The sequence below is a fragment of the Ahaetulla prasina genome, chromosome 13 (assembly GCF_028640845.1).
Source record: "Ahaetulla prasina isolate Xishuangbanna chromosome 13, ASM2864084v1, whole genome shotgun sequence".
Taxonomy (NCBI): domain Eukaryota; kingdom Metazoa; phylum Chordata; class Lepidosauria; order Squamata; family Colubridae; genus Ahaetulla; species Ahaetulla prasina.
In genome coordinates this window covers 26,451,449-26,472,847 of record NC_080551.1, presented here as the reverse complement: position 1 = coordinate 26,472,847, position 21,399 = coordinate 26,451,449, and the positions used below count along the sequence as shown (strand labels likewise).

General features: G+C 53.3%; 1 protein-coding gene across 2 annotated transcripts in view; it reads right to left on the bottom strand.

Moving 5' to 3' along the window:
* ALDH1A2 (aldehyde dehydrogenase 1 family member A2) overlaps positions 1-21,183 on the bottom strand; it is a 32,393-nt gene extending 11,210 nt beyond the window's left edge. The window contains exons 1-6 of one of the 2 annotated variants that reach the window (XM_058156731.1): positions 21,071-21,137; positions 20,700-20,867; positions 6,618-6,722; positions 6,206-6,346; positions 2,735-2,864; positions 294-355 (exon numbers count right to left, since the gene is read on the bottom strand). In XM_058156731.1, coding sequence (XP_058012714.1) covers positions 294-355; positions 2,735-2,864; positions 6,206-6,346; positions 6,618-6,722; positions 20,700-20,816 — 555 coding nt within the window. In that variant the 5' untranslated portion in view covers positions 20,817-20,867; positions 21,071-21,137. Of the gene's footprint in view, positions 1-293; positions 356-2,734; positions 2,865-6,205; positions 6,347-6,617; positions 6,723-20,699 lie in introns of both variants that reach the window. The other variant, XM_058156730.1, reaches the window with a different exon arrangement.
* Positions 21,184-21,399: the final 216 nt, after the last annotated feature.

Here is a 21,399-nt window from a genome sequence, read left to right as displayed (position 1 = left end):
AGTCTCTGTTGGCCAACAGCCACCAAAGGCTGCTGGATTGTTTGGCTTTACTTACTCTGGTCCTGGGAATTCTGAGGCTGGAGGCTCCCTTAATAACGCTGCTCTAAAACTCTATTAAGATGTGCAAATAAGCAGTGGAAGGGCGACCGACGGCTACGAATCCGCCTGCAGTGTGTTTCCCCTGCCTCTCCCCCGGCCCGGCCACCCCTAATGAGAAACACACCCAGGCTGAAGCCCCTTCAAGGGAGCCAATTCCAATGAAAATAAATACGAGGTGCAGCGGAGAGACTCACCGGGATGATCTGTCCACACACCCCGATGGGCTCATGCCTCGTAAAGGTGAAATAATCTCCGTCTGGAAAAGAGGGGCCTGCTTACTCTCACCAGCACCCCAAGAGGAGCAACCGGAGGGAGACGAGCAGCACTGTGTGTGCGTGCGTGCGTGGTACCAGGGGTACGCTGGGGAGCATCACACGGCCAGCCACAAAGCCCAGCTGCTCCCATCCTCTGGCCCAAACAAGCCCTTCCCTGAGCATTTCTCCCTTTCAGGGGCTCCCTCTGCTCCGTGGGCCAGAGCCCATCACCCAGCTGGTGGCCCATCTACCAGGGACTTTGCTTTCGGGAGGGGCGAGCCAAAGCCCCTGATCTGCTGCCAGGAAGCCGACAGTGGACTGGCTCTGTCGGCTTCCTGGCTATTCTGCTTTGAACGGGCCCGAGCCTATCCTTGCCTGGGAAGGCTCAGTTTGGAAGGGTGGATCCGACTAAGCATCCACCAGGCGTCTTTGCTCAAAGGCCAACCAAGCAGGACCTGGCAGAGAGGCCTGGCAGTGACACACATCGCTTGCCTCACAGAAGGCTGCAACCCATCTGGGTGATGCCGGGCACAGCACCCCCCAGGGTCATCTAGAGCAAGGGAGGCCACAGGGCCTTCTCTGCCTTGCCGTACTTCCCACTCCTTCCGATGAACAACTTGGGGAGGGGCTGGAGGAAAGAGGATCTGCCTGGCCAGCTGGGATCTGCTTTGGTGAGCAGTAATTTTTTCAAGGCATTCCAAGGAGCCACATAAAGACTGGCCAGTTATCACCAAAAAGGGAGAGCTGATACGGAAAGCTTCCACCCCAAAGGAGGGAGAGGGGAGGGCCCGGGAGGCTAATTAGGAAAAGGCCCAGAGGAGATAAAAGGAGACGGAACCCCCTCCCCATCCTCCTCTTGGATAGGCCAGTTGGTAGCCAGAGCCATTTGGAGGGCATCAGGTCTGGGCAGGCCATACCAGGCAGTGCAGCTGCAGCCAACTCTTTCTTGGGGAGGGGCTGCCTCACCCCCAAGGGATGTTTGGGAGTTGAGCATTTTCTGACCAACCCCATTTGGGAAGCCAAAAGCCCTTTCTGGACCCCAAACCAGGAGAAGCAGCTCTCAAGGAACCATTTTCTCTGGTGTGCTAAGGCTGGCTGGGCGGTTCTGAAGCGATTCGGACACATGGAGTCTTTGCACTTGGACTGAGGCAAGAAGCAGATGGGAAATTCCAGCCTCAGATTTCCAGGGACATTATTTTAAAATGTAATCCCAAGAGAGTGAACATTCCCCATGCCCTGAGTGGACTGAAGCCTCTGGCAGTGCCCGCCGGTGCCCTCTCCTTCCATTGAGAAGTGCCCTGCAGAAGCTGCCAGGTGCCCAGGAGAGCTGAGCTGGCTATCTGCCAAGCTGGAGGCTTTATCTCCCAGTTAAAGAGGGGGAAACCTTTCTCGGGGGTGGGCATTCGAGCACTCAGGACTTCCCTTAAGAGGCCCCAGACTTTGGGGCTTGATTAGCTGCTTTGCTGTCCAATTTCACCCGGCTTGGCTCGGCCACCCTGGGCCCTACTTTTCAGGGCCATTCCTGGCCTGAGATGGGGGTCCAGAGGGTGAACTAAAGCGCAACTTGGGGCCAGGCAAGGGTGGCTCCTTTGACCCAGCCCGACCTGCCAGGACTTCCAGAGCTCAAGGCGGCCTTTGGGGGCAGCTTTTCCTCACTCTCAGGATTTACAGTTTAAGTGGCCAACTTAATAGACTTCCCTCGTGCAGAAGGGTTTCTGGGGAGGAGGTAGATTAAAGTCGGCCGACTTCTCTGTACCTTGCCTGCCCACCTGATGTGCACTATAAAATGGGTGTGAGTGAGGCTGAGTAACGGTGTTTGACAAAAACAGACTGCTTTGCCCAAACGTTGATCTTTCTGTGGCTGCAAATTGCCCTCCTGGGTGGAAACTGAGCAGGCAATGCTGGAAGTTTTACTGTTTCCATAAAACCACTGAAATTAAAAGGATCCTGCTTTAAACTGCGGCAGGAAAGCATCAAGCCATTTGTGGTTCTCATCTGGCTGTGTTTCAGCAGCCTTCTCCGGCTCAGGGGAAGGTGCTTATGGCTGGCGGGTGGGGGATCAGTCTGGATGCTAAACAGAGCCCGACAAGTACACTCTGCCCCAGAGAACAATGGGTCTGCAGGAAGACCAGGGGCATGGAAGGGGGCCCTCTAGCAGAGGATTGCCTTGCGTCCACTCACAGGTGACCAGTCTCCAGTTGGAGATGCTGCTGGAACTTGAAATGGCAAAGGTGCTAATGGCCCAGCTCTGAATTTAAGGAAGAATGTATCTTTGGGCTCAAAGGAGGAAAAGAGTTCAGAAGACAGCTGCTCCCTGCAGGTGCCCCCACCTGGCACTGGAGATATGCCACAGAACTAATGCAGGACAGATTCTAACTTACCCACTGGAATGGTCAATCCGTGAATCTTGTCTGCCCAACCAGCGAAATACCGCAAGGTCTTGATGACGCCGTGAAGGTCAACGTAGAAGGCCTGGAGGAAGGGCTTCCCACTGTTCAGTGACTCCATGGTCTGGAAGGCCAAGAGATGCAAGAATCAAGGCTTAGTTTTCAGTTTGGTAACAGAGCTGTGAGGAGTGTCCGGCAGGGACACCTGCTCTTGGAGCTTGGTGAAACAGAGTCGTTCTGCACACAGTGCTGCCCTGCCAATGCTGTGGCCAGCATGCCCTCAGTGTCTACGGCACATGAAGAGAGGTGGCCTAGAGCTTCCCAGAATTGCCAATCCATCTAACAGCAGAAAGCCACCAGAGGCCTAAACAAGGAGCAATTCAAGTCCAGGCCAGGTGGGACCCCAGTGGGATTCATCTGGAGACCCCACTTGCAGGGTCAAAATCCTGAGACATTGCTAAGGGGGCTGCTCAGGACATGCAGCGTCCACTGTGCATTGCACTGCAGTGAGTTCTGTGCTGGGTGGGTGGGGCACTGTCTTTTTCCACATAGTACCTCAAAGCAGGGGTGAAATCCTACGCGGTTGGACCGGTTCAGGAGAACCGCTAGTGGACATTTGGCCTGGTTTGCCAAACCGGTAGCAGCTGCTGGCTGGCTATGACACTGAACTGGTCCTCCGGGTTCTGGTCGCTCGCCCCATCCAGTTTCTGCTCAGCCCGCAGCCCTGCCATACTTCCCTGCCTTTCATGCTGCCTTCCCAGCGTCCCCGTGGCCAGCTTGCAAAGGCAGGCAAGCGGAATGCCATGTGGAAGGCAGGCAAGCATGTTGGGGCCTCGTGGAAGGGAGCTAGCAACCTACTTCCTTCTCTGAAGCCCTGCCATGCTTGCCTGCCTTCCACATGGCCTTCCTGGCAATCCCCCATGCCCGCTTGCCTTCCAAGGTCAGCATCCAGCCTGACCCGGCCAGTGGGTGGGCAGGTGGCCCAGCTATGCTGGGGCTGACAGGGGTGGCAGTGGTGCTCCAGGAGGACAAGCAGACGTCCTGGGGCTGCTGCACATGCGCCCACCCTGTTTCTGCAAAGGCAGAATCCCCGCCCCCAGCAGGGCAATCCAAAGATGGGAGGGGGATGCTGCAGAAAAGGCCGCCTTCCACCCAGCTCCGCATGCCTCCTGTGCTGGTGGCTCCGAAGGAGCCCACCGGCTTCCCACCCGGCCACCTGCCTGGTCTCTTTGACTGCTGGCGCCATTGGCCCGTGGAGTCCGGAACTCCGGGGGAAGGAGGCTCAGCCAAGGCGTTGCTTCCTGCCAGCGAAAAACCGGAGCAAGAGGTGCTGAAGCTGCCGGCGACCAGCGAGGCGGCAGCCCCCCTGCACGAAGAGAGGGCCAGGTCCGGCTATGCCACTGCGGAGTCCACAGCGCTTTCCCTTCAGCCTGGGCAGTGGCACTTACCCAGCCAGGCCAGTGCGGCTAGCAGTTCATCTTGCTGAAGAGCAGGTCACCGCGGGCAGTTGGAGAGGGACATGGCATGGGTGGAGAGGCCAATGCAGCCCCCAAGTCTTGAAAGGTACCGCCGCTCTCCTTACCCACCTGGCTGCACAGTATGTACATGTCCGCCTGCCCTTCCAAAGCAACCTCGCCGCTGTTCGCTTTCATTTCGCGGTGGGAGAAGGAAGAAAGCGAACGGCAGTTGCACAGCACATGCACATGTGCAAGTGCAGCAGCCCTGGGACATCCGCAGCCAGACTGCCCTCCTGGAGCACCACTGTGCCACTGCCGTTCACTTTCAGCAGCAGCAGCAAGCAACAGTGTGTGCATGCACGGCCGGCGCGTGGAACAGTGCGGCAATGGCAGCGGCGCATTTAAAAAGAGGAGCGTGGCTCCGGTAAGTTTCACTACAAGAAACCTGCAGCCGCTACATCTTTCAGCACAAGAAGCACCTCCAGGCAGACTGAAAAAAAGAGGCTGCGGCTGCCGGCATCTCGCAACAGGGGAAAATAGGGTTTTAGAATGGAAAATAGAAATTATTGTTTTTTTTCCTACTGGGTTCTATGGGTGTGACTTGGTGGGGGGTGGTCATGTGACTGAGTGGGCATGGCTGTGAGTGACATCAAGTTGGCCATGCTCACTAAGTCACAGGAAACCCCCCCAAACACACCAAACCTCACAGAAACAGTAGGGAAAAATTTTAGATTTCACCACTGCCTCAAAGCCATTCCGGCAGCAGTTTTCTGACATGTAACAGTAACAGTAACAGAGTTGGAAGGGACCTTGGAGGTCATCTAATCCAACCCCCTGCTCACGCAGGAGACCTGTACTAGGGATTCGAATGGCTGAACTGCCAATCTTTCTGATTGACAAGCTCAGTGTCTTAGCCACTGACCCACCTAGTCAGGGGGACTAGCTACCCCTGAAAAGCGGGGAGCCCCCCCCAAAAAAGCACCCTGGCCCTGGTGCCCCAAGGGCTGGAGGTGCAATCCAGCCCTCTTTGAGGGCTGCCCCGCCCAAGTCATTGAGACCAGCCTTTGGGCCTCAGCACAAGGCAAAATGGCCTCCGGCCCTCTCAATGCTGGGACCAAACAGCTGCCAGGTGGCAGCTCTCAAAGAGGAGCTGGATGGGCCCTCCAGGGAAAGCCGAGCGGGTGCTCAAGAATGCCCATCTCAGCTGCTGCCCGAGGCTCCTCTGGCACTCGAGATAGCTCCTGTGTCCTTCCCCACCGAGGCTCCAAACCAATCAAAAGAAGCCGCAGGCCCCGGTTGAGGAGATAGTCCCATATTCCTCTTAAGGAGCCCCATAAAATGTTTGCTGCCATGGCTTAAATCACTTTTAAGAGCCCCCATTATCTGCCCATGAAGGTTGCTGCAGAGGAAATGCATCTGTAGAAGCCGCTGGGCGAGAGCCATAAATCCAGCTGAAGCACAGGAGGGCTGCCGCTCCTCCGTTCCCTGCCGGTGGGGCCGGCAGCCGCATCTGTGGTGGACAAATTCAACAAAGGTTTGGCTCAGGAACCACAAATCCAGCCACCGGCAGACGGCCGACTGATTTGCTGAGCCCCTCCCTTCTCCCTGTGGTGATTTTACAGCGTATGCTGGTGGTAAGATGATTTAAGTGTTGACAAAGCTGGAATTAAGATGTTTGCTGGCTTAGTTCAAAGCACCTGACATGTGGAAAATAACATTAGCCATGCCACCGTGTCGGGTCTCATCACGTGCTCCACCACCGTGGGCTGGACCATGCAGCTCAGCCAGCGTCTCTTGGGCACCCTGGGTGGGGGGAACCCAGAGCTGCCCAGGACTGACCAGGACGGTTTCTGCACCATTGTCGGCTGACTCAGCTGAGTAGCTCAGTGGCTGCTCTCAGCGCTCTCCCAAAAGCATACAATGGCTCGAGTTGAAGAAGCCTTTGGAAAGACAGCTTCCTTCAGCAATGTTTGGCCTCCTCCCACAATGTCCCACTTGCCCGACTTACGGCAAGGAGGGCCCGGTCTCTCTCCACCAGATCGGCCAGCTTTTCCAGGAGGCGTCCTCGTTCAGAGGCATCCATCCTCCGCCACACAGAGCCCAGGGAGAAGGCCAGCCGAGCAGCCTGCACCGCCTTGTCTGTGTCAGCCTGCCAAATGGGAGAAGCAGGTGGGTCAGAGATGCTAAGGACGACCCAAGAGCCTCCCCCTCTCTTGGCAACCAGAGCCCCCCCCCAAAGTAGCAAACTGCGGTTTCTGCAGTCTCGCAGGGGGCTTGGGGAGACCAAGATGTCAGCTCTTCCCTGGCCATGGAGCCACCTAGGCCACTGGCATCTGGCCATTTTTCTCTCAGACTGACCTACCTCACAGGACCATTGTGGGGAGATGCGAGGGCAGGCTAGAAACACCACTTATCTTTACCTTGTCAGCTTCTTGCACGTCACAGATCTGTTCTCCTGTTGCAGGATTAAATACGGGGAATATTTTCCCACTTTCCGAATTTTGCCACTCATTGTTGATAAAAATCTGAAAAGGCAAGAAAAAAATGGACCTTTTTGGTTTTGGCTAAAATGCCCTTCCTCTTCCCTCTTCTGGCACTTTTGGGGTGCTGGAAAACCTCCTTCTCTCTCTGCTAGAGAGGCCTTTGCCACCCAGCCTCCTTCTTGCATCTGACTACAGGACTACAATTTTCAGGACTACAATTCCCAGCTTCCCTGGTCACCAACCCCAGGGGTCATGGGAGCCGTAGTTCCACTTGCACCTGGGACACCAGATAGGAAAATTTATTTTTATTTTATTTATTTATTTTGTCACAACAATATATGTAGGAATCATACAAAAGATTATATAGTATATAAACATATATGGGTAAATATAAGGAGGTATAAGCATATATATAGAAAGAAGAAAAGAAAAACAATAGGACAGGAACGGTAGGCACGTTTGTGCGCTTATGCACGCCCCTTATGGTCCTCTTAGGAATGGGGTGAGGTCAATAGTAGAAAGTTTTTGGATAAATTCTCCCTAGGCTGCTTTCCCTGTTTCAGGGTTCCCTTCTGGGAGTCAGGACAGAGGCTGCCCTGAAGGATGGATTCCTGCCCGCCTCATTTTTTGTTGTGTGCAACTGGCAGAGACCCCCCTGGCTGTGGCTGGCTTAGAGGAGTGGGAGTGAGTGCCTCCAGGTTTGGCAAAACTAGGGCCCTTCCATCAGCCCCCCCAAAGCGGATCCCACTTTTCTTGCAGTGCAACCGGCCACAAGCAGGCTGAAAGCCCCCCCCCCCCCCCCGGGACCTTCCCCATCCAAGGCTGCTGAGCGTTGCAGGGGTGCCTCTCGGGCGCCTGCATCACACGGAAATGGGCCGGCGGGGCCTGGAGTCTCGCAGTGCAGGAAGAGGTGGCGGAGGAGTTGCTACTGTTAATGGTTAACATTCGCTTCTTCCTGTCCCACGATGTTGTATAAACAAAACTCAGGCTTTGCCAACTCATTTCTGTAAACGGACTGCCTTCAATTTGGCTGTAAAGGGGGAATATTTACTCTCTCCTCCATATAAAGTACCTTGTCCAACTTCTTGGAAAGGTTTCAAGTCCTGAAATTCAGCAGCTGGCGGCTTTACAAGCTCGATCTCATGCTGAAATAACTCACTTTTGGGGAGTTATAGGCATTTGGTGTCAGGTAGTGCCACGCCACAAGCCCCCTCCCTGCTTGGCGGATTCTTCAAGGATAAATGAGGCTTTGCCAGGACTTTTAAGAACTTCCAGTGGACGTTGATTAAAAGCTGAGAGCTGCACATTTGATCTGACTTTCATTAGGGCCAGTTCGTAAAAATGCCACTGGCTCGGACAAGGATGACACATTGTGCGAACAGGGATCCCTGCGAAGCCTCAAATGGGGTTTTCGTTCCACTCGTTTGTTTTGTTCTTATTTATTGTGACCATTGTAGTGGGCAACGTTAAATCAAGGCGGCTATTTGACAGCAAATGTTGCTATCAGTGAATTATATACAGCTCTTCCCCAAGCCTAGAGGAAGAAAGGGATAGCCTCAGGGAGAAAGGGGCCCTTTGTAAATCATGCCCAGATTGGCACCGCCCAGAGGGGGCATTGTTCCTTCTCAAGTGGGAAAGCTCTCCAGCCGGCACAATTGCCCTGGAATCAGGGTTAATTAAGGCTAGCTGCAGTCATAAATCAGCTGGGGGATTTTTACAGCTTAATTCAGCCTTAAGCCACAGTGCATGTAGGTGAATATATGGAAGGTAACTGATTAACCATGTTTCCCAAGAGTTGCTAAGATGGTGTTTTAGGTTGAACCCAGAGTTACAGCTCTTGGGGTGAAAAACCAAGGGGAAGGGCAGTAGTAGTTAGCCATGGGTGTTGTCATCCAATGCGGTCGGAGCCCTGACCGTGGGGGCAGGCTGATTCTTTAAGGTGGGGGGGCATCACTCTGGAAAGGGTGGGTGCAAAGAGCTCTCAGGGCCCCAACTCTGCCCCCTTGGGCTCTGACTGAACCCCTGCCCCTCAACTGCTGCAACCTGCTGGGCAAATGCCACCTGGTGCCCATCGTCCTTCTCTTAGCCACAGGTCAAAGGAATTGTGGCCAGTTTTAAGGGTAGAGAAATTTTCAAGTAGAAAGTAGAATAACTTCAAATGCAAAAACATCTTCCAGCCTTTTTTATAGCGACCTTTTGATAAACCAGAGAAGAGCAACACCTTTCAATGGCTTCTCTATGGCCTGGAGCTCAGAGAGGCTGCCTGATGCTTCTGGCGCTCGCCTGGGCCTTTTCTCTCACCGGGAAAACTTTGCAAAGAGAGACAGAGATTGCTGCCCATTTGGCCCCAGAGTTCCCAGTCGCTGTCCGGCTCCCATTTCCTTTGCTGGGAGACTCTCCCAGGCTGCTGCATGGGATACGCGATGCCCTCCGTGCTGCTGGGGGTGATGTCACTGGGCTGCCTCTTGGACCAGACACCCACGTCCACCTGAGCCGTGGCCTGTGGTCAGCAGTGGAGACTGAATGTGCTTTCCCAGGCCTTGCTTGTCCCTGGTTTTAGTAAGCCCCTTCCTTGTGCTTTTTGACATTCCAGAAGGATTTTCCCCTTCTGTACAGGAAAGGGATTTCAGCATCCACTTAATAACAGGCTCACCACCCACCCCTCATAGGGGAAAAGCAGGTTTTTGGATGAATCAGAATTTTCTAGTTGCAGTGATTTAGTAGCTGGTTACAGTTTCAGTTCCATCAGAGTGCTTCGCTTTTCATACAATGCTTGATCCTCTGAGAGTTTTTGAGGCCAAACCTGTAAAACTCGAGGGGGGGGGGCGCGGACAAATGCCAGAGACGCTTCTGAAGGAATAACAGCTGTTTGGCCCCAAGCGTCAGTCCTGCGGCTGGAGTTGAGTACATAACAGTACTTTTTTGGGATAATTTTGAAAACATGCAAAAAATGCGGCAGTTTGCATTTCCCTTGGTAGGTATTTCATAATCCCACTGACGCTGGGCCAGCACTTGTGCCTCTGGCCGTGCTCCAGCCTTCCTGTCCTCATTCTGGGCAAATGAACCCTGGTGCTCTTCCAAAGGCTGAGCCTCTGTGCTTCCTCTGCCTTTGGCCTGGTGGCTGTCCTGATCCACCCGGGACCACTTCCACGCAGGGGAAGATCCTGGGCTTAGCTAAACATGGGAGATGTGACATCCCCCCCTCCAAGTAGTCGTCCACCTTCCCCTGGGAGGAAGGTCAGTCCTTTCCTGGCTTTGGCCCTTGGATACATGCGGAGGGAGGCAGGGATCCTTGCCTGAAATTGTTTGGCTCTTTAAGAGAGTGGACTGCCTAGATCAGTCCTCTTCCGTAGGATGAGCATCATGGGGACAGGACACAAAAAGTATGGGTCTGTCTGCTGTTCTCTGCCAAGACGCCTGAGGGTGGGGTGAGCCCAACAGTTCTGCTCTGGTTGATTTGACCATTAGTCTTTCAGTTATCCACAGAGGAACTCACAGGGGACACTGAACAGCAAATTACCCACATAAGCTAGTGGGGTGCCAAGCAGTCTGTGGCAGCCAAGTTTGCCTGCAAGATGGCAAGCGCAGATGCTCCAGGAGAGGAGTCACAACTGGAGAGATGCGGCTCCAGCCTGAAAACCAGGGATCCCTCTGAGCAGAGACCCAGGGCTGAAGGGGGGCAGAGGGGCTGGCTGGTGGGCAGGGAGAGTGGCACGAGCGGAGCCCGATGGGGAGTCATGGAGAACAAAATGGATTGCCGAGAGAAGGAGGGAAGGACCCCTTTGAGATGAGTCAGAGGGAAGGAAGGAAGGAAGGAAGGAAGGAAGGAAGGAAGGAAGGAAGGAAGGAAGGAAGGAAGGAAGGAAGGAAGGAGGGTCTTTCTGCACATCATTCCAGGATCCCCACTTTTGGGAGGCAGAGAAAGAATCCATCCCCAAAAAAGGAAGGTGGGCAGGCCCCAACCCACCAGCCGTTGCTGATCAGATGGATCTCGTTCAATTCCTAGGATTCAATGACTGCTTGCAGGGAGCAGCTTGACACCAATCAGGCCCTGCTGGGAGAGTTTCCTGGTGGATTGGGCCCCTTTTCAGTAACACAGGGTTGAATTATGCCTCTCTGTGTTGTTTTAGGTGAAGAGAGTAATTCTAGCCTTCCTGTTAATAATCAGCTTCTGGAAATGCTGTTCTTTACGAGAGAACACCTCATCGTTTCAGGGAGGACACAATCTCTCTCAATATTTATCTCTTAAAAAGCAAAACAAAGAAAGGCCATGGGAAAAAGACGGGGGTGGGGAAGCCCCCAGTTCAGCTCGGTTTGGGAGCTGCTTTCTCCACAGAGATGAGGAACGGCTGGAATGCCGCTGGCTCCATCCTTCCCGGCCCCTTTGGCCCGATGCTTCTCCTTTCCATGATAAATCACCGGCTGAGCGTCTACCTTGCCTGTTTGATCTCAGCTCGGCAAGATTCAGTTTTGAAGTGAAAAACTCCAGGTCTGATAGGCCAGAGACAAAGCGCAGAGCCCCCTGACCTGGGGAGGCTCAGCTCACAGAACGGCCGGCCGGCAGAGTGGCTTTCCAGGGCCCAGCGCAACCCCTGCCCTGCCAGCCAGACTGCCTCTTTCCTGCCTTCCCAAGCCGAGCCTATCTGGGGGGCTTAGAGGAGAATGCCCTGGCCCAAGCGTTACTCCCAGGGGCCGGCAAAACTCAAGCTTGCACACCAGTGGTGGGTTTCTACCGGTTTGCCCCAGTTCGGGCAAACCGGTAGTGGTGGCGGTGGGAGGCTCCACCCACCGGCTCGGACGTCATCACGGATGCTCTGCGCGTGCGCAGAAGGTTCTGCGCATGCACAGAAGTGCCCTGCATGCTCCCAGTTCCAAACCAGTAGCGAAGGTAAGTGGAACCCACTACTGTTGCACACGTCAATTCGCCCCCACCCCAAGATTTCGTTTGATGGGCAAAAGCAGTTGCCGATTTAGGGGCAAAGAAGGGTTTCTGCAGAGAGCTCGGCCCGGGTGACGTGTTCAGAAGGGGTCTCTCTATTGCAGTTGCCCTCGGTGCCAGTGGCAGCCAACAGCCGGAACTCAGAGATGGGGCAGCTTTGGATCCACTCAGGTGGGACGGTTGCCGTTCCATGACCCTGCGGCCTTGGTGCTGACCACCTGCGATCCCCTTGGTGATAGGGTCCGAGCGACTCTGGGAGTCACGTGAAAGGACGCCCTCTTCCACCCCTCCCAGCACATCCCCTAATCTCTCTTTCCTGCTGCAATATTTCTGGGATCTTCTCTTGCCTGAATTCAGGCCATTCTGAGCCTGCTGTGGCCAGTTTCCAGGGTGTCTCTTTGGCAATGTGCCAAAGGCCTGAAATGCAAACTTTCACCTCTTATCCTTGGGAACTCGGGGTACGCATCAGGCCTGGCCTGGCTGTCATTAGGAGCCCCAAGGATGCCCAAGTCCTCAGGAGGACGGCTTTCTCATGTGGACCTCGGTGGCTGGAACCTGACATTCCCATCAGCTCTCCCGCCCCCTGGAAGAATGTCGAGGGAGCCCAGACAGGCCTGTGGCCTGTTCTGCAGCTCCTAACCCTCCTCTTTGCAGCTGCTGCCCTACTTTCCACACAAACAGTGCCTGGTGCTTGTGGAGAACATCCCAGCCGCTTACTGGCCCAGGACTATGCAGACAGCCTCTGGGGTGGGGGGGAGGAAAAATGGGAGGGGGGGCTGCAGCTGCACAGCAGGAGCAAGGAAGAGGAAGAGCCTTTTGCTTTCCCTCCCAGCTGGCTGCTGCTGCAGTTCTGTCTGGTGTGGCAGGTCAAAGAGGGGGCCGCAGGGGAGAGTCCCGGATCCACTAGTTCCAAAAGGTGATCCACGCCCCTGCTGCAGAAACCAAAGGCTCCTTTCCTCCTCCAGATTTTGTCCCCGCTCCAAAGCATCCAGGAAGTCACAGGCACTCCGCACCAGCACAAGTCCCCCACCCAGCCTCTTCTGAGTGCTGGACTTGGAGCACCCCCAAGTCATCACTTGGCTGTTGGCTTTGGCTTAATGCAACGTGGGAACCTGGCTGTTGTTTCCAAAGGCACCTAGGGCAATTCTGGCTTATTCCACAGACCATCATTGCGTGAGGCATGGCGTAGTGCCATGTGAGATCACAGCTGGCTGTGATCAGTCCTGGTGGTAGCTCTTTCTTCCATGAGGGTACCGAATGGGCACCTAACCCCTCTTTCCTGAATGCCTGAGTCAGGACAGCCTGACAAACATTAAGGGCCAGCAGGGTGTCCCATGTGGCTCTTCCAGCCATGAACCAGGGCCACTGGTGCCCTCCGTTCTCTCCTGCCCAACAATGGGCATGTTCTTGATTCTGGCAGGGACCCAGGCAGCTAGCAACTTTTCACAGACAGAGACGGACTACAACAAGCTAACATTAATCTGATATTCATCTAGCGGTCCAAAGCCTTCTCTGCTTTCCTGCAGCTGGAAAAGTTGCCCAGGCTGGTGCCATCCAAGAGGCTGGGTGGGCCATAGAGGGAGTTGTGCTGGATGCTGTGTTGACCCCAGCCGGGCTCTTTGTCTTGCCGTGAGATCCGGGATGCGTGTCTCAGGCATATTGGGCCGATAAATCCTGCCATGTTCTCCAGCCATCCTCATGGCATTCCTTAATGGGGGACTGTTTCATTTTAACACTTTTGTCCAACTTTGCTGCTTAGTTATTTATTAAACATATGTCTTGCCACAATTTCATGGCTCTCAGCAGTGTTCAAGGAATGAGAAAGAAAAATGAAAACTTACCTCGTAAGATTGAATTATAAGGAAATAAAAACTAAACTACAAAAATGAATTAACGACCATTCTCAGCAGAACACTAAAAATAAACAGCAAAAGATGCACAGAAGCTGTCCAGAAAAAGCTCATTTTTAAGAACCTCCAGGAGACCATTGAGGGGGGAAGGGCTCCATCCCCGGGGGAGCCGGTTCCAACAATCCCCCTCAAGCCCTTGTAGGCTGCGCCCCTCCGCCTCCCAGAAGGGTGGGATGGCTGAGCTTCTGGGGGCCCTGCTGGTCAGGAGGTCTTATGCAAAGGACTTCAAGTGGGGTTCTCAATGTAACAATCCAGCAGAAGCATATTAAATATAAAACAGCTTTTATGGAAAAGCAACACCAGAATGCAACAAATTGGCAACATCCATGGAAGCCCCACAAGGCTGATTGTAAAAGCAGCCATTAAAGGGCGTGCAAGATAGAAGACTGGAGGGAGATCTCCTCTGATGCCAGCCAAGAGGATGGCTAAGGCCAAGGGCACCTGCGGGGCCAAGCAAGGCCTGGGCTCTCCTCTACCAGGGAGCTCTGACTCTACCAAACCGCCACCCCAGTTGAGGTCCTTGGTCTGGAGCATGCCAGCGTGGAGACAGGCTGCCCTGGCCTTGCCCCTTGGATGCCCATTTTCAGAACCCGCCTCCCTCCCCCAATTCAGCTGCAGGCACCGTTCCTGTTTCCAAGTCCTCCTGCAAAGCTATGAGAGATGTCCTATTGTAGCTGGTCCCTGCCCAGACCCTTCTCACCGCGGCTTCAGAGCAAGGAGAGCAAAGACACAGGAAACCACAAGAGACGCTTGAACGGTCGATCGAAGAGATCTGGATTATTTCAGGCAGGGGGGAAAGGGGGAGGCACCCCCTGCCCAGCCCAGCGGATGGATGGAGAAGACGCGTCCCGCTACTCCGGGCTATAAACTATCGGGGCGGGAAGGGGGAGGAATTCCACTCTTTCCGTCAGCGCCAGTGTCTAAGCGCGTAGGGGTCTCCCGCTGCCGAGCGATACCTGCCTCCCCAGGGGACTGCCTCCTCCGGACCTCGGCTTCTCTCTCAGTGTGTCCAGGCCAGAGCAGGCTGACCCAGCCTGCTAGTCCTGGGTTTCTGCCCTTCCCCTTGCCTCTCACCTGCGCAATTCTGCTGAGTTATTGGCTGCAATTTCCACCTGGCGTGTCGGACAAGGTCCTCCTCCCTTTCTTCTCCTGCTGAAGGGGGCCGAGCAGGGACCGGGCAGAAGGGAGGGAAGGAAATTGGAAAGGGAGCAGAAGCTGCTTTTTAATTATCGCTACTTTTTTCGTGGCGCTGCTGTTTTTTCTTTGTAGAATAACATCGATTAAGAGGCATCCTCGGCCAGGAAAGGTATTTGTCAAAGGCAGACAATTCCAGCAATTCAGAGAATGGCAATGGGTTCACATTTTGGCTTTCTTTTTGCAGGCTGGGGAGGGGGGGCAGCCAGCCTTACTGCTCCCAGGGTGCCCTGCCACAATGCAGAAGCGTGGATTTAATTTAAAAAGGAAGCAAAATTTGAAACTCCCTGCATGAAGTTCGGAAATTGGAGTCCATTGAACCAGCATGAAAGCAGAAGTCACCCCAGCCCCCCCCTTCCAAGAAGCCTCTCCACAGCCAAACATAAGAAGCAAGCTGGAGGGGGGGAGAGCCCCAGGATGCCCCCAGCCGTCCTTAGAACAAAGGCAGAAACACCGGCTACAGACTGGCTTTGGGGCTCAGCCAGCACAAACAGAACTAGACGTGGTTGTTCCACAAATGGGCCTCCCCCACTGCTCACATGCTGGCTGGGGAGCATGGGGAGGATGATCCAGCCTGCACTACAGCTATAGCCCTTTCTTGCAGAGGGAGAGAAAATGGCTGTTAAATCAGCTGATTGCCAGATTGGTGAGGAGAGATTTCCCTTCCTGACATCTGCTGGACAGGGAACCCAGCCAGGGTGAAAGCCCAGCTGCTTCTGCTCTTGGCTTGCTTAGCTTGGCCTCCCCTGGCTGATGGAACCAGGCTGCCTGTCAGGAGGGTTGTGGCTGCAACAAGTGGGGTTGGTCTGGATGTCCTCCGAGGGCCCTGCCAATTCTAGTAGCTTGCAGTGTTTGAAAAGTCATAGACTGCAATTAATTGTCTGGATGAGTTGCTGAGAGGAAGAAGAGCAAGGAAACCATCATGCCTTTTAATAATAGAATCTGAAGGATACAGTTTAGGCCCAAGGACCATTAATCACATCATATATTTAATTAATCATTTGCATTCATTACAGCTGCCCAAACCAACTTCAAGGGACTTTGGATGTTTTACAAATCAAAGAAATCCATAAAAACAGATAAAACCGCAAACTTAAACAATTGAAAAATGACACCAATTCAACAAACCAAAACCAATAGGAGATGAACTCCTGGCCTGGGACTAAAGGTGATGGGTTCCAGCCCTTCATAGTATGCCAGCAAACAGGGCATTACAATAAACCATCATCCTCAGCCCGTGCAGGCCAAGCAGGGAGGGTCCGAGGGGCAAAAGAAGCCAAGATGGCAGCTGAGGCAATGCACTTGGGGCTTAAATCCTGCTATGGCAGCTGCCATCTTGACTTTTTTGACCTGTGCACCATCCTGACCTTGCCCCACCGTCTCTCCTGCAGTTCGAGAGCGAAAGCATCAAAATGCCCCCTCACTTTTGCCTGCTGCAAACCACCCACTCTGAGCTTGTGCTTTCTCTTCCCAGTGGAGCTCCAGAAAGTGATTAACTGGGTTTACATAGCGGAGTGGGGGGGCACTGGCTGTCCTGCAGCCCCACTGCCCACCCCTCTTGGTGCTTCTTCACCCTGAGCACAGAGCCAGCGGAAGACCAACAGGGCTGTCTCAGCCTTCATAACACACTTTGTCTTCTGATGAGGGACTGTTTATCCAAGCCTGTCCCAGCAGCCACACTGGGGGTGTGTGTGTGTCGATGGATGCACAGGCCCCTTTGCCAAGGAGAGCTGGCTGGCTCCCCAGATTCACCATGGGGAAGGGGTGAATCCACGTGTCCTACCTCCCCATCACAGTTGGACAAAATGGTCATATTCTCCAGGCCAGATGTGCTAACCGCCCCCACCACTGCCATTTAGAAACAGGTCTGCAAAGGGAGCAGGATTTTCCTGCCTGCGCTCATCCCTCCGGCCTTTCTCTCCCCCCTTACCACCATCACCCCCGCTGAAGTCCACAAGAGGCAGCCTCTCACCCCAGCCATCCTGCCTCATCGTATCTGAGACCCCCAGGGGCCCTTCCTGAGGGAGGATCATTTGGGGGGCAGCATTGATGTGAAAAGTGCCCCGGGGCTGGGAAATGGGAGCAGCCAGGCTGACAATCAAGGTGGGATTCAAAGGAAGCCAAAAGATATTTTGGAGGGACAGCCAAGTACACCCCCTCCATTCCCAAGGGCCACTGGGATCAAGGGCTAGTTGGGTCTTCTTCTCATGAGGGGCCCACCCCAAGAGAGCTGCAGAGTCAGAAAGCTAGAGCTCTAGGGCAGAGAAGAGCAATATTCCAGTCAAACAGGTGGGGGTTGCAGGCACAGCCTCCACCCAAGAAAGAGCCATGGCTCAGACAGGAATGCCTTTTGATGCCACAGAGAGGCATTGGCTCCATTCTCAAGGGCCACTTGCAATCTGCTGGCCGGCTCCAGGACTCCTGGGCCTCCACCTGCCATTCGCTGGAGTCCTGGGCAATGAAGAGGGGCTTTGCTCCAAATAATTTATGCCTCCCCACTTATGCTTTCTGCAAACAAGCACATGCATGTCCTGAAGCACACTTCCTGGGAAGCATTGCCAAGCAAAATCCTTGGAATTCATTTGCAAATAGTCCAGATGCAGCCTTCTCTCCCACCCACCCCAGCAATACCCAAGAGCACAGAAGGAAATGGGGTCCAGGGCCCTAAAGTGCTTCTGAAAGGGGAAGCCCACAATCCATGCACCTCCCCCCCCATTCTGAGCCACCCCAGCCTCAAATGATTGCCTTCCTCCATTGGACTAGCCCCCAATTAACCTGCCTACCCCAGGTTTGGGCTGGCAAGAGCCCAGAAGGAGCCACACAGCTGCAACCAAGAAGCGGCCTTATCTTTGGGCAACCTCTCCCAGCAAAGCTGCTGCTCCACGGCTGATGTGCTCAAGACTGATGGGTCACCAAGGAGGTCTTTCTTTCGACAGGCTGGGTTTATTTAACACAGACTTCTAGGCAATGTAAACCATTTCTAGAGTTAACAAAATATTTCCTGAATCTTCTTCCCACCTCCCAGCCCATAGCATGCGCGTGTGGTGAACAAATGGAGAAACAAATGCCACTGCCTCACAGGCAGGCAGGGGGATCGGCCGGAGGGTGGGAGGGGAGCATCTGAGGGGGCTGCCTTGTGCAAAGAGTTTCTACCCAGCAGCCCCTGGACAAAAGATTCAGGGGCCCTGGAAGCCCCAAAGGAGACCCTAGCTCTCCCTAACAGGGGTTCTGCACAAAACCCACTGAAAAGGCATGGGGGGAGCAGAGTGCTCTGGTGCTCTGGACCCTCCGATGCAGCTCCCAACTGACACACAAGCCCTGGTGTGAGAACATTGCCTGTCCTGGCCGGCTAGGAGAGCTCAGAGCCTCACACCAATTCACTGCCTTCTTCTACAATGGAAGCAACAAGAGAAACCACACACACAAAACGTTTTTGAGATGCTGAGGATAGAAGCAGCTCTCTTCCCAACTCTGCTTCTGAACAGGATTGTTTAGAGAAGTTGTCACTTCAGAACGAGAAGTGAGCCCACCGCCTGAAGGAAGCCAGTCGACTCTTTTCTGCCTCACTGTTTTTCTTTCCAGAAAGTGAGAAAGGCGATCCAGGGCTGGATGAAAGTTTGCCCAGAGCGCCCGGACACTCGATTAAAGGCTCCAATTAGCTATAAATCACTTGTCAGGTCTGCCCAGGGAGGAGAAGCCAAGAGAAAGGAGGATGGGGGAGAGAGGCAGGGACCCCAAGGAAAACACCCGGGGTGGGGGTGGAGAATCAAGGAATAAATCACTTTTTTCATCCTTTCCCAATGTCCCTTCAGATTCTCTCTGGGGATGTTTGGCAGAGGACTGTTCCACTTATCATCACCAAAAATAGCTTCTGCAGCATCCAGGAAGAAAAGGGATCAATTCCCACCTGACTTGGCTTGGATGATCCCAGGACAGCCTGACCATCCTCTGCCAAGGGGCTTGATCTTCCTCCTGGGACACCTCCCTCCTCTGGAGGTTTGGCACCAGCTCGACCCCCATTTTTACTAAGCTCCCAGAGTTCAAGGGCCCCTTAAAACAGACCCGGTGGCAATTTTGCCTCTTCCGGTTCTACCATGCAGGAGGCTTGCCTGTCCGGCTTCACATTGACTCACTTGCAGGAGCCCCTCCAGATGTGCTGAGTTATCATGCCAGGTGCCCCAGCTGTCATGACCAACAACCCACAGGGGAGGACACTAGGATATGTAGTGCAGCCGCCAGTCACCAGCCGGCCTGCAGCCAAGAGGAATTAGCAGAAGCCTTGACTGCATAAAGAGGGCAGCTGGAAACCTCAGTCCTGAAGTGGAGGGCCGAGGGAAGAACTCTCCCCCAGGAAACTCTGAGAGTCTGGCCCAGCAGCTCCACCTTCTTTCTGCCATCCAGATGCCAGGGCAACCACCTTGTCCATTTATAAACTTTGATGGGATGAAAGATGTCAGAAGAAGAGATGCTTCAAGACACTCGGAGAGATTCTTGCTCTGGCCAAAGAGTCAGCGGTGAAAAAAGAAGGGGCCCCCCACCAGTTAAAATGAACAGTTAAATAGAAAGAATAACAGAGTTGGAAGGGTCCTTGAAGGACTTCTAGTCCAACCCCCTGCTCAGGCAGGAAACCCTATACCATTTCAGACAAAAGGTTTAAACAAATGTGGTAGACATCCAAGGGAGGGTGTACCCACACCCCCACACCGCTCTGATCTCCAGAGGACTTGCAAGCTGCTTTAGCAAAGTTCACTGCGGCTACAATCTGGAATCTGGTCAGTGATTTACAGTGGGTGTTAAAAAAAATTACTGCAAACAAACTGAAGGGTTTATTTTTAAGATGAATGTGGATAATTGATCCAAATGATCTGCAGGGCTACAAAAAGGCTTTTAAATCTGCTTAGCCTAGCTATTTTTTATTTTTTAAAAGAAGTAAATGAATAACTAAATGCAGAAATTCAGTTTGAAAGTAAAATTATATTCAGCAAATGGGAATAAAAACACCATATAACCATACTATCTTCAGCTTGGTTTCTTTCTTCAAGTGTGATCAATTATTTTTTCAGGTTTAGAGCACCGGATCTCCTTTTAAAGCATTTCAGGATTAGAGTACAAGGAAGGCTTGATCTTAGGCTATGATCTAGTCTAGTGGGAGCATCTCTTGCAAAATTCCACCCAGCTGAAATCACCCTGAAATCTGTGCAAGGAATCTTCCCAGAGGATCATGTCCAACACCACTGATAATAGAAACAGGAATTAACAGCCAGAAAGTTGCAAACTTCCACTGGCCAATAGAACTTCAGTTTGGGATAATTTTCTCAATCTTTGAAAAACTCCAAGTTTCTCTCATGTATAAATACATAAAACAAAGACTTGGAATCTCAGGCTGAACCTTGCCAGTGCTGAAAAACAAGAAATGAGCATTTCCCTGATCAAACAGTCTCTATTATTTATTTCCTTATGAAGCAGCTCAGCAAAGGAGAACTCCTTCCAAATTTGCCAGACTTGATTGGATTGCATCTTCTCCAGGAATGCTAACGAAAAAGCGCAAAAGCGGAAAAGGGGTCTATTGACTGGTTTAAACAGAAAACAAAAGAAAACATTTGCAGCTTTAGTTGGAAAGAACAAGGTTTGGACAACGGAACAAATAAGTTCCTCCAAACTCATCTGGAACAACTGACATTTAGAAAGAAAAATTCTCAAAAAAAAAAAGAAAAATCTGAGGTAGCAAGTTAAAAAGAAGGCTGGGAGACTGAAATGCAAAGGGATCTTCTCTCCCTCTCCCTCTCTCTTGCAAATTATGGTGTGGATCTTCCTCTCTGATTCAGTAACCATCAAGCTGCTCGTGCTCAGACTCTGGAGCAGCTCTGGGAGGAACTGCAGAGAAGATCCCTCTGGAGGCTGCTCCGCTTTGCCAGCATCCCAAGGACTTCCTAGTTCCCAAAGCTTTCCGGGAAAGAAGCAAGGACGGCCACTTACTTTGGTGTGCTTGATTTCCAGGTTGAGGGTGGGCGAAGGCAGCAAGTGCAGAGAAGCCATCAAGGCCGCCGGGTCCGTCTTCATTCCAGCAGGCATCTCGATTTTGCTGGAAGTCATCGCTTCTCCTGCCTCTGCCTTTTCCAGCGCAGTTCTGTCCCCGTTATCTGGCTGAAGATGATGATGATGGATGCGGGTGGGGGGAGAAAGAGAGAGAGAGAGGGAGGGAGGGCGGACTTTATCTACTTTATTCCCCGTCCCCCAAGATGAGTGCCGAAGACTCGGCTGCTCTCCTCAGCGCATCTAGGCAGGTGTGAAGGCAGCCGCTTCTTATAGAACCCGAGGGCAGGGCCAAAGAGGCCGGACCATCCTACCTAGAACGGAGGCTCTCCGTTTACACGAGTCCTTCGGGGCCCCCACCCCCCCGCCCTTGGAGGGGGCTCGAAAGGCAACAGGTCTTCTCCCGGCTGGCAATCAAGTCCAGCCAACGTTCTTGGGCTTCCTCTGATGCCCGCGTGGGAGGAAGGGGAGGGCGAGGAGGGTGCAACAGGGGCTCAGGGTGGGCAGGGAGGAGGAACGAGGAGGCGAGCAGGGAAAGGAGAACCCTTCCCCGGGATAATGAAAGGAGAATTAGCACGTCGGTCTTCCAAGCAGCGCGGCCGAAAGCCAGCCGGAGACCGGCGGTCTCGAAACAGGCTGCAGA